Genomic DNA, 18,246 nt, shown 5'->3' with positions numbered 1-18,246 from the left:
TTACCCTCGACTTGGTTTAGACCATCTACTGAGATGGTTTTACTAAGATGTGTCCACTGTACATACTACAGCTTCTTGGAGCCAGAGATGAGAGTTGAGTAGCAGGTGGACACCAAACATAGATGAGCAACACTGAAAAGAGCTCAGCAAGCTCTCACACCAGAGGTGCTAGTCTTCCTTCATCGCTCAATATAGCCCACCCCATGATTTTACAGATTAAGAAACTGAGATCCAGGGAGGTTAAGTGAACTCAAAAATAGTAGATATCATATGTAGAATTTTAATTATCTCCTCTGACACTAGAGCTGGTGTTCTTTCCACAGTGTCACAATCTTCCAAGTGGAGAGTAATAATAAAAATTATCATTGTGGTGATGACAATGATAATTCACATTTTATACAATTACTAAATTAGTTTGCATATATGATTCACCAAAAAAAAATAAGTATCCCTAAAATGAAATATCTTCAAAGGAAAAACAATAAAGGCATTTATTGAAAATTACTCCATCCATGGATCAAGATCATTCAGGATTCCTTGGAAGATGTAACAACAGAAATAAACCTGCCCAAAAAAAGTCTGATGATAAACATCAAGCAAGGTATAATCCTGGCAAATATCAGTTCTCTGAAAGTATTTGACACTATGATAGAAAAAAATTTGATGCAGAGCAAACATTGAAAAAAGATTCCCTTCTAGATCTAGATTGTGAAGTCCTCTGGTTTCTCCTCTTTGAAGAAGGCAATGAATGTGCTATTTACACCAAGCCCTAAGATGCTGCAAAATTTCCTGGAAGAGATTTGTAATCAAATAAATTTGGCCTGTCCATCTGCGTATGGAAGACCAAATGAATGAAGGATGTCTACTGCTTAGATTACAACATGCATCTGAATGGAAATCCCATAAAGTTTATCCAATAGTATGTGTATGTGGAAGAATCACTATAAATAAACAACGTGCTGGTCCCAGAGTTGGAAAGGAGCAGACGTAGCCTGGATTGCTTTTCAAAAACTACAAAGCACTTTTACTGACCCTGAGCTTTCAACAAAAGCTAAGGCCCATCTCTTTTTATGAATGTTTTATTGATGTTGCCATATGACAATGAGACCTGGAACAGTGAGGTAGGAAGGCAATCAGCATTTATTAAGTGCTTACTATGTGTCAGGCATTGTCCCTTTAAACACTGGAGATACCAATAGAAGCAAAAAGCAAGACAGTCCTTTAAACAGAGAGTTTACATTTTAATGGGGGAAGACAACCTACAAAAGGACTAAGGAGTAGGGAAGGGCTGAAGGATAGCGGTGAGGTCCAGAGGCTCAGAAGCAGAGATGGGAAGGTATGAAGAATGGCCGGTCTGGGTGGGCACCTCTCCAAAATGAAGGCCCCAGGGTAGGAAACCAAGAATGGGAGAAGGGGGCAAAAGGAGTGGAGGAATGACCTAGGGTATCAAAGTCCAAGGAACTGAGTATAGTTCCATACTGTGAAGGTAGCTAAGGCATAGTGGCAAAGTCCAGAGAGTTAGAAGCAGAGGAAGGAAAGTAATAGAATACCACTGCCTCCAGGAAACTAAAGATAAGCATAATATAAAGACCCATGGAAAGGTGCATGGTGGGTGTGGGCATGCTATAACATATACCCAATAAGAAATTCTTTTTTTTTTAGGCTAGGCAATGAGGTTAAGTGACTTGCCCAGGGTCACACAGCTAGTAAGTGTTATGTGTCTGAGGCTGGATTTGAACTCAGGTTCTCCTGAATTCAGGGCCAGTGCTCTATCCATTGCACCACCTAGCTGCCCCAAGAAACTCTTAAGAACAAAAATAAAAGATGTTATCTTGGAATTATATAAAAGAAAAAAAAGATGGCATAGTCACATGGCAAGTGCAAGGGATGACAGGTGATGTTAAGAGTCATCCACTGATTCCCTAAAGATACTGGAAAAAAGCATGGAAGATCTCTGTAATGTTGGGTAAATGACTTATGGCAAACTACCCATAGAATATGGATGATGATCACAGAAGATAGTCAGAAATGAATCAATTTTAATCTGCATCACTGGACAGAACACCCAAGTCAATGATATCCCAGATCTATTTGAATATTTGAGTATACCCAAAAAATAGTCTCTATCACAGGCCACACATAACTTGGTCTGTGGGAGGAGAAAGAAGTACAATCTACTTATATTCAGACCAGTGGCAATAAAAAAAAATCTGAATATTTCAAATTACTTTTTTCAATGATTTCCTGAAAACTGTGACCAAAAGTATTGTCTTGAAAACCTCTTAATGAATTACTGTATAGGATGGAAGCAGTTCTTATATCAATCCTAGAACCATGGTCACTGGTTTAATTCTTCCTAAAGCACTAGTTTGCTATTGCAAAGATCTGACATAAATTAGAAGTAGCCAAAGGAGAAGGAGAGGAAAGGAAAAGGGAGGACAGGAGAAGGGAAGGGGGAAGAGGGAAGAAGACAAAGAGAAGGGAAAAAAGAGGGGAAGAGATGGAGTGGAAGGAAAGGACACTATGATGGAACAGTTGGGAGAGAGACTTGAAAATTCCTAGAATTATTAAGAGGTGCAAATATTTGTGAAAACACTTTACAGTCTTAAGCATTAACTACATATAAGTTGTTATTCATTTATATTCAGTTTATAATGTACCTGTTCCTTAGAAAGCTCCGTGCACTATCTCCATTCACTATTAACAGAAATTCTCAACAATTAACCAAAAGAAGCACTACATTGGAGATACATAGAAGGATGAAGAAAAAAGGACAAATAAGTGTTAATAATATAAACATTAATTATTAACATACTCTTGCCATACAAAGCTCATATTCCTATTCTAAGTACTATTTAGATATTTATATAGACATAAAGATATTTATATAGACAAATAGACATTTATATAGATAAATATTGTTTTGAAAGACCAGTGACAGCTGGTTTGCTTTATGATAGTAATTTTAGATGGGAGGTCAAATGGTCATTCCTGGATCATACAGGAAGTGAATATCCCAGGCTTATATAACCTCTATGATTAAATGGTCAAAGAGTTTTTATGACAGTGCAAAAAAAAACAGTAAAATTAAAATATTCCCATTAACATTCATTTCTTCCAATCTGAGTCATTATAAAGCATGGATTTTCAATAGATTTTAAGTTTCTTATTTCATATTGTTTAATTGTATAGTCTAAAATAAGATGAAATTTGGATAAGTTAATATAAACAAATCATGTGTGAATGGTAGAAATGACCTAACAAATAGTTAACAATTTCCTCTTTCCAAAGCATGTAATTTTAAAAATTGAGTTTGCCAACTTCTAGGCAATTCTTTTCTCCTAAAACACAGCTAAATATCTATTGATATCAAAAGATTTTTTGATTTCTTTTTACCCTTCCATAGAGGAAGAATTGAGGAAATTATGGTGCTTCTGGATTAATCTTCTCATTTAAAAATAAATGGGCACAAGTTGATTTATACACATCTTCCCCAAGTAAATATGGTTATTTATTGACTTAGAGAGAAAAAAAAGATATTCCATAAATAATTCAATTTGCAAAATAGGAGCAATGATTACTTTCTTCTTAAAGGCAGTTGGCTAACCAGATAATCTTGTGAGATTCCTTGTAATTTTATGATTCTTAATCTTCCTCCCTCACCATGAGATTTTTACCTCAGACTATTGCAGAATGGTGTTTTTAGCAAAAGAGTTTTAGAATTGGGAGGGCTACCAGGGATGTTCTGGTCTGAATAAGAGAAGGGAAAACAGGTTAGGATAGACATAATATGTCAAAGATTACAAAGTTAGTTAATGACAGAATCAGGACTAGACTCCAAGTCTCCTAACTCCCCCTCTGGAGTTCTTTGCACTACACCATTTTGCCTCATATTTGGTCCATGGAAGCTTTCTCCTCAGAAAAAAACTTTTTGTTTTGATCTTCAGATAATTTTAAGATAATTCATACATGCCCCTTACATTCTTAATGGCTTGGTTGTTGGTTGGTTTGTCTGTTTGTTTATTTTGGTAATTCCTATAACTTTTCAAGGGGGGAGAGTCTTAAATTCCATTGGACAACCATCCTAAATGCAGACAGTAAAAGTCTCATTGAAAGCAAATGCTATGTCAGACAAAACAAGCCAATTGGTGTCTGATAGTCTGTAATGCTCTTTGTTGTTAGAAAGTGACAAATGAAGGTCTTTACCTGGCAGATAACACTTGAAGGATACCTTATTCTGGTCAATTCCAAATTTACTCCCCTCCTGGGTGACTTCTGTACTATATATGGTCTAAACTGCTATCCACCAGCTTCTCTCCCCTTACACTGGAGAAGAAAAGTAGTTGATGGAATTAAGTCGATTTCACTGGGAACAATTGAGAAAGGGGTACAGTGAAACAATTACCTCAGCTAAACTTGCTTTGCTTTTCCTTTGTTTATCCAAGAAGGACTTTTGTTTTTCAAGTAGGCTTGAGAGATTGAGGGATCTAAGTTAGATATACTAAAGGGTAAGGGTATGTTCTTTTTTCCATTCTTGTAGATATGGAAGGAAACAATGAGATTAGATAAGGCAATAAAGATAGAAGAGCAGAGTGTCATCTCCCAACAAGAGAAAGGAGTAGAGTTGTGGTTTAGGGGTTGTGGTGCAATGCCTTTATGTCTTTCATGCCATATTAAAAAGTGAAAAAACGCCAGACTGGGAGAATCAAAGACCCCTCTCCCTTCCTTGATGTTTCTCTCTCTCTCTCTCTCTCTCTCTCTCTCTCTCTCTCTCTCTCTCTCTTCTCTCTCTCTCTCTCTCTCTCTCTCTCTCTCTCTCTCTCCTCCTTCTCCTTTTCCCTCTTCCTTCCTCCTTCTTTCGTTCCCTTCCTCCCTCTTTCTCTCCCTCATTGCTCTACCCACCCACCTTACTTACACACGTAACCTTATGCAGGCACATGTGAGAGCCTAGTGGGGAGACAGACTACTTGGATAGCTTTGCGCAAAATCCGCCCTCCTTCCTTTTCCTTCCTCCTCACCAAGCCTCATACCCCTCATAACCCCCTTTCTGAGCTGCGCCTCAGTGTGTGTGCACGGGATGGGAGGGGGCTACTAGCAGAAGACAATGTCAGACGTTTAGAGCTCCCCTTTTCTTTGGCTTGGCTCTCTTCTCTCTACTGCAATCGGGTTTCTCCGCGAGCAGCAAGAAGAACAGTGGCGGTGGTAGTAGCAGCCTGGTGAGAGTAGAACTGCGGCTTTTACCTCGGGAACTTGGAGTCCTAGACCGCCTTCAGAACCATGGACAGCAGTACCTTTCCAGCCAATTCCAGTGGCTGCTCTGACCCTTTCTCTCTCACCTCCAGTTGTTCCCCAACACCTCCATCCGGTGCATGGATGAACTTGTCCCGCCTGGATGGCAACCTGTCCGACCCGTGCAGCGGTCCCAACCGCACCGCTCTAGGGGTTGGGGGCGGCAGCCCGTGTCCACCGACTGGAAGTCCTTCCATGGTCACCGCCATCACCATCATGGCTCTTTATTCAATCGTGTGCGTTGTGGGGCTTTTTGGAAACTTCCTGGTTATGTACGTGATTATCAGGTAAGAAAGGAGCCAGCGGCCCAAGCGACGGGTTCACTGGCCGCGAAGGCAAAAGGAGCACGCTTGAGACACTTAGTCCCATTAGTCAACTTGGGGGGGAAGAGGGGATGGTTTGGCAGTAGGAAGGAAGAAGATATACTGGGGAAGTAGGAGAAAGCAAGGTGGAGTGGGGAGTGGGGGGGAAGCGGTGCACGATAAAAGGGAAAGCTGACTTTTCTGTTTCTCTACCCAATTGAGAACCAAAATTTCGTGAAAATCAAAGGTGTGCTGGCAAAAGACGAGCAGTGACTGAAAAGCATAGCCCAGGACAATGCCTTCTTACTTAGAGTCCAATGGAAGCAGAGGGAGAGTTGCTGGTGAAGAGGTAGAGAAGTAGCTTTCCTTGTCCTGAGCTGAAAAAAGAGTGACTTGAAAATAATGGTAGTTAAATTCTAGTTGTTCTTCCTTAACTAGAAAGTAGGGGAGGTTTAGATTTCCCAGGTGTGATCTTATGAGGTATATCTTGTCACCTTTCCCACAGACATGCCTTACTACATTACATTCCATTGTCAACCTTCCATCATGACCCACAGCCCCTCACCCCTTAAGTCCAGGGGAAGACACCTTGTATTTAAGTTTATCCTAGAGAGCTTTATCTCAAACTTTGATTTCTGTGTGGACAAGCATGTTATTGTGTTATTGTGAGGATCATTGATGCTACAGAAATAAGCAGCTAGCAGCTACATGAGCACAGGAAAAGTCTGCATGAAAGTCTCATGGAATAATGAAATCTTACAAAGGTTTCAGTGGTATCATTAATTTTTTTTATTTCGTTTATTTTTGAGTTTCTGAAAGAAGTGAAACCTTTTGGAAATAACAGATCAATGCCAAATTTCTGCTGCTTAAAGTGCCAGAAAGTGTTACTAGGGAGAAAATTGCAAACTATACTTTTAAAATTAAGTGCATTTGTTCAATGACCTCATCTTGAGGTCTGAATTATGTCTGATCAACTTCCTATTCAAACAGAGAAATTCCAAATTTACTGAGAGAGATCAATCTTAGAAATATGTATGTATATATTCAGTGTTCATATTGTGCTGTGGTTGGGAGGAGTGATGAAAATGTTTTACAGCTTACAAAGATTTAATGTTAAATATTTTTCTCAAATTAACATTTGAATACCAGTTCCTGATTTGGTGTTTTTAACTATATTATATATGTATATATGTACTGAGTGACATTTAAGATTTACTTCTAATGCTTGCTTTAACCTTTCAACAGATGATAATTTGCCTCAGTGAGGATCTCTGATCACCTAAAAGTGATTAAAGAACACTTCCATCTCCAAAATGTTGAAAAAATTTCCTAAAACAGTTCTTTTTATATATCATATTTCTTTAATCAGTGATTGGCTAAACACAAAATTAATTTCTCTGATCTTCTAAAGAGGAATAAGATGGCAGTAACATCTCCAAGAAAAGAGCACCATCTATTGAAAGTTACACAAACAACAGATGGAATGATACTAAGAATTGAGAGGAGAATCCATCTTTTAAAAAGTTAAAATAATATTAATCTTGCATATTATAAAGTGAAACTACATATCAAAGATAAGAAACAAGGAGCTTTTAGGATCAATACTAAAAAAAAGCATGTTTCAAATAGAAAGGAGAGATTCATAGCAATTAAATCAAATAAAGCTAATAGAATTATGAGATTTTATAGTTGGAAAGTACATTAGAGTCCATTTTACAGTTGAAGAAACTTAGGCACAGAGAGATTGAGTAACTAGCACAAGGGCACATAGTAAGATGGCACTGAATTATTCTTAACTATTTAAAACCAATCTCAGTTCACTTTTTTATTTACAAGGGACAGTAACTATTTTTATCCAAATCAATGAGGATTCACCATTGGTGAGGATCCAGATCAGTAAGGATCATGCAGTAGGAATGATGTAGAAAGGAATTATACCATATTGAAGCATCACAGGAGCTGAACAGAGAAAATCTCAAAGCAACTGACTGAATATATGGAAATTCTCTCATGGCAAATATGAAATCTCCCTTTTTTGTGAGTCTCCCTGCCTTTTCTTAACCCCCCTTTCTCCATTCTCAGCTGTTCTTTAAATTCTAAAGATAAATTCCACAGAGAAGGAAATCTCTGTGAAACAGCTAAGTTAATACTTTTCCAGTTTGTGAGGATGAAGCTGCAAGTTGGGTAACTTTGTTTCACTGGAATCACCTCAGAATGTTCATTGCCTAGTAAGGGCAATATCACTGAAACTTGTTGAGAAAGTGATATTAAGCCCTATCCCCCCAGCACTCAATAAGTGCACAGCTGTTTGGAAGATCATCCCAAACAAAAACCTTCAATAACAATGAAGCTGAACTGCAAAATAGATTTTTTTTACTTTATTCAACTGATATTTAGGGGAACAGGCTTACAGGTATTTTGATTAATATTTTATAGGATTAAACAAATACCTGATAATAGTAAGAGTGTAATATAAAATCAAAGGAAAAAACATTGCATGTATATATTTTAATCATGAAGCAAATGACAAGAAAACATCATAAAACGCTGTATATAAATCAATAAGGAAATGCAGTAGCACACTGGTGATGCTGTTATGCAGCAGAGATAAAATCAGCCCTTTGACAGGTAGATGTAATAAAAAATACTGACTCTAGGATTAAGGAAGTATGCAGATGTGGCTTCAGATGTTTTACTAAGATACTGAGTGGCAGGGGTGTTACAAGCACCAAAATAATAATAACAACAACAACAATAATAATGTTTTGAATTCTTTTGGTGAAATATTCATTTCTTGGTAGTATTTTTAATTGTGTAAATAGTTCCGAATGATCTAGTAGCTCATCTTCTGGTTTGTGAGTTACTGGAATATCTCGGTACATTTGAGTGAACTCTTCTGAGAAAAATAAAATAAAAGGAACAAATGTAGCTCAAATGACTATGAGAATGAAATATGATAGTATCCTTTTTCATATCTGTTCAAATTCCCTACATTATACTGATTATGACCAAAATTAATATAGTGGGAAAAGCACTAAACTCAGAGTCAGGAGGCCTGGCATCCCAGCTCTGCCACTAATTCCTTGCATGACCTTACTCATATCATTTCCTATCCTCAAGCCTCAGTTTCCCCAATATAATATAGGGAGAGAATATTGGGCTAGATGATCCCTGGGGTCCCTTCCGGTTCTCAGGTTTCTTTATACTTTTTTTTAACAAAGATCTTAAGTAAACACAAGGTCATATTTTTAAAAAAGTAAAATACAAGAGACACGACTCCTGTCTTCAGGATGATTACAAACCATAAGTCAAAAAGTGAGTCATGACATTCCTTGTCCTTGAAATATTTAATAAAAACATGCTCCACCTCCTGCAACAAAAATAAAGAACATATGTTCAGAGAAAAAAATGTATCACAAAAATAACATCTAGATCAGGATTTCCTGATTCAAACTGTACTTCAGGCCAGCAAAATTCCCTACCGTAGACCCATGCCATCCTCCATGACCTCAGAGTTATTAAAGGGCAGGGAACAGAGGCTACAAGCTGGAGAGAAAGAGAAATCTAAAGTTGGGAAAAAGCTATGCTTTAAAAGGAACAGGGAACAAGTGAAGGATGAATCAATTTTTTCAGGTTCATAGGATTCAGGAAGGTCTTATGGTGGTAAAAATTTTACAGATTAATCAAAAATTAAGGATGGTGCTGCTGGTCTTTGTTGGTCCATAGAACAGCAGTTGAGAAAACTGATCTGGGGCCATACCAATACAGGCAAGTATTTCAAAGAGGAATAAACATTTCAGTCACTGACTTGACAGCAGAATCTTATCTTTAGAACTTGGGGATTTATCTTTAAAATTTAAATTCTATGAAAGTGGAGCTTAACAGTAAAATGATCAGACAAAATGATGTATAAAAATGTCTCTTCTAGGAGATGCTTCATTTCTTCTGGAAAATATCTAGCTGTCATATCAGGCCAAAGCAAAACTTTGGCTGTTATCACAATCATTTTAAAGATTGATGTAGTTGCAGTCACATTTTCGCTAATGACAACAATTAACCCAATAGAATATAATTCACATGTATAAATATCCCGAGGAAAGGCCATCTATTCTATAATTCATTTTTTTCCCCAAAAGATTTGCCTGCTTAGCTATAGACAAAGGAGCTATAGATATTTATGGACATAAGAAAGCAGGAGTCCAAAATTTCGAGTTATATTTTAAAGATTGAAGATTAGAACAGGTACCATATACTTCTTCTAGTTATGACAATGATCATGATTAACAAATCCCAACAGAATACTAGCAGTCAGTTGGGAAGAGAATAAAAGCAGTAAGAGGCAAAGCCTATGTCTACACCTCATTTAGAGACAAGCAAAATAACTGTATTCTCTCAATTATTCATTTATACATCTTCATACATCTCCCCTTACACTTCACACATACACACAAACACGCATACACACACACACACACACACGACTACAAATTCCTCAAGGGTGAGACTTGGGTCATAGTTTTAACTTTGTATTCCCTGGACATAACACAGTGGCTTACACATTGGAGGTACTTAATAAACATTTGGTTTTTTAATACACATAGCTTCTGAGAAGGTGATTCTATAGTCAATAAAGAGTGGAGAAGCTACATAATTATTCATTTAACTTGGACAACATAACAGCCAAAAATAAAAGAATCAAATAAGCCCAGGTAGTTGAACGACCAAAGTGTGAATTTACGTTTCCTTAATTTCTCAGATAATCATTTAACTTTACTTAGTTGTATATAATTGATCAGTTATCATCATTGTGTGTATGTATATATATATATATGTATATGTGTACACGTGCCACATATATGTATATGTATGCATGTGTGTGTGTGCGCGTGCACACACATTATATATATATATACATATATATATATGTATATATATATATATATATATATATATATATAAAAGCAGAACATTTTAAAGAGTTCTTCAGGAAAACTACATGCAGGAATTACAAAGACTGAGGATTTTGTTCCCAGAAAATATAAAAAGCATAGAGAATTTTATCATGACCTCCATAGAGCTTATGAAAGAGGCTGAAATATTTGTGTTGGTACAATAAAATTAAGAAGACTTTGAGGTTGAAGGACAAATGTTAAAGAGGCTTTAGTTGATCTGAAATATTTTGTCTATCTCAGATAGACTTCATCAGGTCTCAACGGCACCAATGTAAAATAGTCTAAACATAGATGTGAGGCTTACTTTGTACATATATTCATTCAATATATGTGCCCTTGGTTTTTATTGTGTACATATACATACATATTTATATACGCAACTTATTGAGACAATGTATGAATGAGTTAGTTTCATTTTGCAAAGATAAGCCTCAAAATAAACTGATTACAGCATAAGGTATCCCTAAGTACAATTTGGTACTTCATCATGAACTCAACTGTTTTGATATTGACTCGCCAAATTTTTATTGGCCTTATATTTTATTGAATCATTGTTAAGATAAGGTATGAAATATAATTAATTATGCAAGATTCTACAAAGGATACAAAAATGAGTAAGATATGACATTGGCATCAAGGATTTTACTAGTAGAGTAGATAAAATAAGTTCACAAATAACTGTAATATGTCAGAATATAATACTATATTAGAAATTTTAAAAATAGTGATGTGTGTCAGAGTTGATGTTAGAAAGTGTAATTGAGATGACTTAGGAAAACTTTATAGGGCATACAAACTCCAAAATTTAGGATTTAGGTAAAATAGCATTTGAATTGAACCTTTTAGGTAGGTTTTTGAGAGTTGGTGACATGGATGAAGGACTTTTCAGATGGAGAGATTTACATAAGTAAAGTCTTGGTGTGTCAGGAAAGTATAGCCTTTGTTCAGGGTTAATTATTTCAACAGGATCATGGGATATATGGGGGGAGTAGTGGGAGAGAAGATAAAGAAGAATGTGGGGGTCATATTCCATAGCCTTAAAAATAGATTGAGGAGCTTGGGTTTTATTCGTAAGTGATTAGAAGTCATTTTGAGAAATCTGTGCCTTAATTTCCTCCTTTCTAAAATAAGAGCATCAGACTGTTATCTCTAAGATCCCTTGGAATGCTATCATTAATAACCAGTTATTATAATGTAGATGTCAATTACTACTTCAACTAAGCTTGTGCTACTTATTTTGAGTATTAATTGCCCCCCACAAAATGATTCAGTTTATCCATTAACTTGCCTGCTACTTGACAGCTCAAGCCTCTGACGATTTTTCCATTTTTTTTTCTGGACTGAAGTGAGAAACCATCTGGCTGTATTGGTTCTGAAATGCCTTTGCATGTGGGCTTATGTTGAAGTCATCTCTTCCCAACACCAAAGAATGGATTGTTAAATTTACAGTATGGGCATTTACACCTGGAAGCCAGCAAATGCTACAAATCAGAGATTGATTCATTGTTTTATTGATTGTCTAGACTTTAAAAAATGATGGAGAAAATGTTAAAAATTTAAAAGTCTGTCAGGTGGGTGCATGTATACATTATATGGGGAGGAGGGTATCTTAGAGAGCCAATTGTTAAACAGTTACCACTGAATGCACGTAACATCACTATCCAGTTGTTCCTAATTCATTTACTCAGAGCTATTTCAAGCATATAGATAACACAACCTAAAAGAATAAAGGGCTAAATACTATCCCCCTTCAGAAGTATAGAAATCATTCTACAAAATAAATCATGAGATAATAAAGATATGTAGGTTTCTTCAAAGGCACTGTAAAAACACGTAAGGAAGGTCCACACTGACATGTGGCTACACTATTAAGATAGCCATTATGATTATTAGCTGTGATCTGGATAGGCTGTTAAAATGATTAACCTAAATGTAAACGCATTGCTTGACTCCATATAGACACAGGAGTAATTTCCCCAACATTAATAATACAATTTCTTATCACTGCACAATGACATTGAGACATTTAAGGGGGTGATATATAGAGGTCTTTTAAATAAATTTGGGACTCAATAGAGAAATGTTCTACATAAAAAATGGTATCATTATTGTTTCCTCATATATTACACATGTGAAATTATTTTAAAACAGAATGCTTTGGGGGCAGCTAGGTGGCGCAGTGGATAGAGCTTTGCCTTGGAGTCAAGAGGACCTGAGTTCAAATATGACCTCAGACATTTGACACTTACCAGCTGGGTGACCCTGTGCAAGTCACTTAACCCTGATTACCTCACCAAAAAGCAAAAAATAAAATAAAATAGAATGCTTTGAAGTAAAATAAATTGAACTGATCTACTTATAGTTCCCTGAATATATCTCATGCTTTCTCACCTCGACATTCAGGGTTCATTTCATTCCCTCCACCTGAAATGCCCTTCCATACTCCTCTCTTCCCATTCAAATCCGTTTCAATCTTCAAGAACTTGCATAAATCCAAGGGTGGATGGAAGCTAACTTGTATTGTCTCAGAAAAGCTGAATGTTAAACTCTGAGTGTGAGCATTTGCATCTTGGAAATAAGCAAATGCTACAGATATGGGGTTTGTTTTATTGTTTTATGGATTTTCTAAACTTATGAAAGTGATAGAGAAAATGTTAATAATGCAGATAATAATTAAAAGTATGTCATATATAATTTTTCTTGGAGGGCCAATTGGAAGATGTTTACCAGCACATTGCCACCTGTGTCCTTTTCCCTTTGTACATAACTCAAATAACTGAATGTTCATTTTTGAAAGGGAAATACTACAGCACATATTCCCTGTACCATTCGTTTAATCATTTATCACATGCTGCCCCAGACTACTGTTGCTGTTGGTGGTGGTGGTGGGGTGGTGGTGGTGGTGGTCATAGATTGTAAACTCTTTTGCCAGGCCATAAAATCCTTGCAGGAAGTGACTTTGTTATTTATCTTTGTATTCTCCAAAGCACTTAGCACGGTGCTTTCTTCTACATATTAGATGTTTAATAAATAAATATTGAATGAATAAGTGAATGAATGAACTATTATTTAGCTCTTAAAATATTGTTGAAATTTCACATGTTCATTCCTTTCATGATACCCCTACAAGTAATATTCTTTTGCAGTCCTGTTTAATCTTATTGTCTTCCTTGTGAGAATAATTTTAATTTGTCATATATATGATAAAATATTTTATGTGAATTAAATATACATGTGCATTTGCTAAAAATCACTTGTTGATACTTTTTCCCATATAACACTGTGTGCTATATCTGCCATGTGTGGGTATGTATGTGTGTATAAACATAGCTATTTGTATGTTTTCTCCCCTATTAGAATATTAGCTCATGTAGGGAAGGACTGTTTTTGCCCTCCTATCCTCAGAATTTAGCACAGTGCCTGACACAAAGCAAGTGTTTCAAAAATGTTAATTGACTGACTCAATAAATAGCTATTGACTGGTTGATTATGGAGATTTTTGCTAAACTAGAGAAAAAAATAAAGGAGATTTTCTATGAATTGTCCCACTAATTTCCTTGTCTCCATTTTGCATGAGAAAAATCAGTGTATATAGTTTTAGTTTTGAAGCAATGTGTGAGAATTATTTTCAGTAACATAAGTGAAATGAAAAGTCCACGTTCTGTGAGACATTAGGGGAAATACAGTTTTGTTCAGAGAACTGGCAGTTTCTCTGTGTGTGCTTTAAGCTAATTCTAATAACAAATTTCCAATTCTAAAACATATCAGATCCCCAAATGATTCATTCTTTACTACGTAACCAGCTACATCTGTCCTGCTTGCATATGACCATGAAAATGTGGCCCAGTATATATGGGAATAAAAATGTACCAAGTCTACTTTTTTATCTTTTTTCTAAATCTTCTAGAGTCTAGATAAAAAAGTGCAATGTATGCAATGTAACACTGTCAAAGTTCATAACTTCATTTAGTATTTAATACTTGAGTGTGGGTTTTTAATTAGGAGGGAAAATTGCCATCTGTAAACACATGTAGCTACATCAAAACTACGTATTTATATAAATGACTTGGTAATTATACTTAACTATACTTAACAGGCTCAGAGTATTTGTAATGCTATGTAATCTCTTCTCTGGTTTCTTTATAAGAAATAACTTTGTAAGAAATAACTTTGTCTCAAATTAGGTGCCACCAATTCCATGAAAGAACCTTGTTCTTACTTAGAGATGGTTTTGAGATGATAACCATCAGTCCTTTACATGAAAATGAAGAAATGCTTGCTTAGTATTTAGAATAGCATTTGCCACATATACTTCCTTAAATAAAAAATGTTTTATTGGTGCTTTTTCCCCTAGAACACTGTCACTTCTCATTATTATCTCCTCGCCTCCCAAATAAAATTCTTCTTTGTACAGATGAGCAAAACAAGTCAACATATTAGTCATGCTGTATAACATATGACAAGACAAGAAAGGTCAATCCTCCATTAGTCCACCAGAGTAAAAATTGGTCAACATGTGAATTGGTATTCTCATGTCTTTCACTGTTGTTAGCCTACATTGAAAACCCAGAGGCAAGCCCAGAGAGATGTGGGAGATTCTAAAGTTGGAATGTGACATTTGAGTCTTAGATAATATTTGAGCACATTTTAAAATTGGTTTACACACAACTCATGTTGACCTTTGAGAAATAATAACCACATATGGCACAGCATGAGTAAAATAGATGTTGATTTTCTTTGCAGTAGTCACGAAGTAACAACCTATTTTCCCTCACTTGACAAGATTGATTATAAGCAATTATATGTTTGAGAACATGATGTATTTTCTTAAGATGATCTAGTTAGATTTCATTGACAATTAAATCAAATTGGTCATGTAGATTCAACTCATATGTGAAGCTTAAACAAAATAGCACAATTTTTTGGATGACAATTATGTAATTCTTTGAAAAGGATATTCCAGTTCTTGAAGGATTGGTGAAGTTTTGGTTATCATATTCATAGCAATATGTGCATGGTGGCATCTTCTGTTCTCAGTTCAATTCTCACTTGATCAGCTGCTCTCTGGATATGAAAGGGTGCAATAAAAAATATCCCACTGGGAAATTAGGAAAATAAACTTCTTTCTCCTATCTCTTTTCTAATTGTCTCCTCTGGGAGGTAAACAAATGACGGAGGTGAAGGAGGACCTACTTGCTGATTGATGCTCAAGACACGGACCTCCTGAAACCTTGGAAACATACCTTCATAAGTTCAGTCACACTCCTATAGCTATATTAATTTAAAATTATAGAAATTTAAAGTTGGAAGGGACATTAGGGGTGATCATTAAGTCTGACCTCATCATACTGATGCCTTATTTCTTTTTCCTTTTTGTAGAAGGGAATGTATTCAATTTTAAGTGCAAATGTTTATAAATATATCCATTTGTTATAGAACTCCAAATTTGTACATCATTATTGTTGTTGTTATTATTATCATCATCATCATCATTATTATTATTATTATTATTGATATCAGTAATTGTATTTTTCTCTTTGAATCCTAAGAGGTCAAAATCTTTTCTTTATCTCATTGGCCCTTGCCATGTAATAAGAGAATAAAGAAAAGAACTAACATTTATATAACACTTTAAGGTTCATTGAAGTACTTTATATACATTATCTCATTTGATCCCCACAACAACCTTGTGAATTAGGTACTATTAGGATCCTTATTTTGCAGATGAAGAAACTACTGAGAGGGATTAAGTAATGTGTTCAAGGTCCCACAGCTAGTAAGTGTTTGAAATAGGATTGCAACTCATCTTCCAGACTCCAAGCACTCTATCCGCTATGCCAACTAACTGCTGATATTCCTATTCACATATGGGTAAGCGGTGGCTTTAGAAAATGTTACACAAGTGAATCTGGGAGCTCAAATACTCACCAGATGACTTTACCACAAAGCTAAAACTCTGAAGTCATTAAATGAATCCTGTATTACTGAGATGTCCCCTTCATCAAAACCAACCTCATCACCACTAAGACATTGTGTGGAAACTATACTTTAGCTTAAAGTTTAGAAGGCCTGGATTTGAATCCTGCTTCAGTCACTTGCAAGTGTTACAACCCTGGGTATAACCACAGCCTATCTAAACTTGTTTCTTCATTTGTAAAAACAAGGATATCACCATTATGTCCAAGTGTTGTGAGACTCAAATGAGATGATATATGTAAAGCACTATTTACATGCCATGATTATTCCCAGTTCCTTAAATTCAGATAAGAAAGATGAAAGAGAACTGGATTCTGTAGTGTTGAGGAATTAATGATTATGTCTGAGAGTCAGCAGGCTAGTACTTGATGAGAAGTACTTCTTTTTCCTTCTCTCTTCTCTGCATCCCCATGCCATCCTCTAGGTCCCAGTCCTTGGTCCTCCATTTGGTACTGGTGATTAGTAGATTTCATTACTACACCTAGCCAGTGATTAAAGAGAAGGCACTTTGAGATGAGAACAGAACATCAGAACATTTCATAAGGAGATTTTTTTCCTCTATTGAATATAATGTGCAGCTATTTTAAATCACAGCAATTTTCTAGACTTTCCCTGGGCACTACCATCATCAATCATTCGTAGAGTTCTGGGGAGAAAATGAAGTTGTCATATATGCATTCATAGTAACTTCTTAGCAAATATAAAATGTGCCCACAAATATAGCACTAGAACCCCACCCCTTTTCTTTCTCACCATCCATGTGCCTACATCCTTAATTTAGCTAATAAGCAGCAACTTCCCTTTTTCCCTCCCTACATCATGCCTTTACTAAAACAGAAAATCCGGGAATTTTTTCTCACTGTCCTGGAGGTTATGTAACTAACACATTTTTAAAACTATTATGCATCTTCTTCCTGTGGTCACTTTGAAGAATGTTATTCTTAGCATTTGCAAGTTCTGCTATGTGTTGCTGGGTAAAGAAGACCACTGATTTTTTTTTAATCCCTCTGTTTCTGTTATGGCATACAGAATGGGACATTACATTTTCCTTATCTTGATATGAGTAATGCCATTTTAGAATGTCTCCATTTCAATGTAAAAGAGCAGTTACATCTAACCTATATATTTTGCCTTATTTGGTTGCTCTTTTACAATGACAACTAAAGACAGTCTAAGCCATCTTGGATCTCTGAGGCCAACTGTAGACTTGTCAGTTAATCAGTTAATTGAAAAATGGTAAATATGTTCCTTTGTTGAATATTACTTTCAAAAGCCTACTTGTTCCCTACAATACTCTCATCAGACATGCCCTTAATTCATGTATAGATAACCCAATGTTTTGTGTGAAAGAAAGTAGGCATGTAGGTTCACGACTATTGATTTTCCCTTTCTCAGTTTTAATAAGTTCTAAGATTTTTTTTCATTCTTTTGGTATCTTCACCTCTTTCAGATATTTGTCTCTCAAAACATTATTTTGATACCTCTAGAGCTGGCCTTCTTTATATACATTATGACTAACCCAGCTGTTTTTTCCTTTTTTTGTTCTCCCCAATGCCATTTTTACCTCCTCTATAACCACATCTGGGCCTGAAATATTAGAGTCCAAGAGTGGTGGTTCTACTGTCTTTATTGAAGAAAATAGTTTGTTAAAATGATTTTTGAAAATCTTTTCCATGTTTCTTCTGTTTGTGATCTTCTATCTATTTCGTCATTGATTATAGTGCAGA

General features: G+C 35.8%; 1 protein-coding gene across 2 annotated transcripts in view; it reads left to right on the top strand.

Annotated features, from left to right (window-relative positions):
- Positions 1 to 18,246, top strand: part of OPRM1 (opioid receptor mu 1) — a 150,204-nt gene that overhangs the window by 86,506 nt on the left and 45,452 nt on the right. Inside the window, exon 1 of one of the 2 annotated variants that reach the window (XM_020986658.2) lies at positions 4,984 to 5,576. The exons of the other annotated variant lie outside the window; for it this stretch is intronic. Within the exon in view, the coding sequence (XP_020842317.1) occupies positions 5,278 to 5,576 (299 nt within the window). The 5' untranslated portion in view covers positions 4,984 to 5,277. Of the gene's footprint in view, positions 1 to 4,983; positions 5,577 to 18,246 lie in introns of those variants that run through there. 2 annotated transcript variants of the gene reach the window in all.

This window comes from Phascolarctos cinereus, unplaced genomic scaffold, assembly GCF_003287225.1.
Source record: "Phascolarctos cinereus isolate Bilbo 61053 unplaced genomic scaffold, phaCin_HiC Scaffold_5;HRSCAF=322, whole genome shotgun sequence".
Classification (NCBI taxonomy): domain Eukaryota; kingdom Metazoa; phylum Chordata; class Mammalia; order Diprotodontia; family Phascolarctidae; genus Phascolarctos; species Phascolarctos cinereus.
The sequence above is the reverse complement of the archived record's forward strand: the minus strand, read 5'-3'. Positions and strand labels throughout refer to the sequence as shown.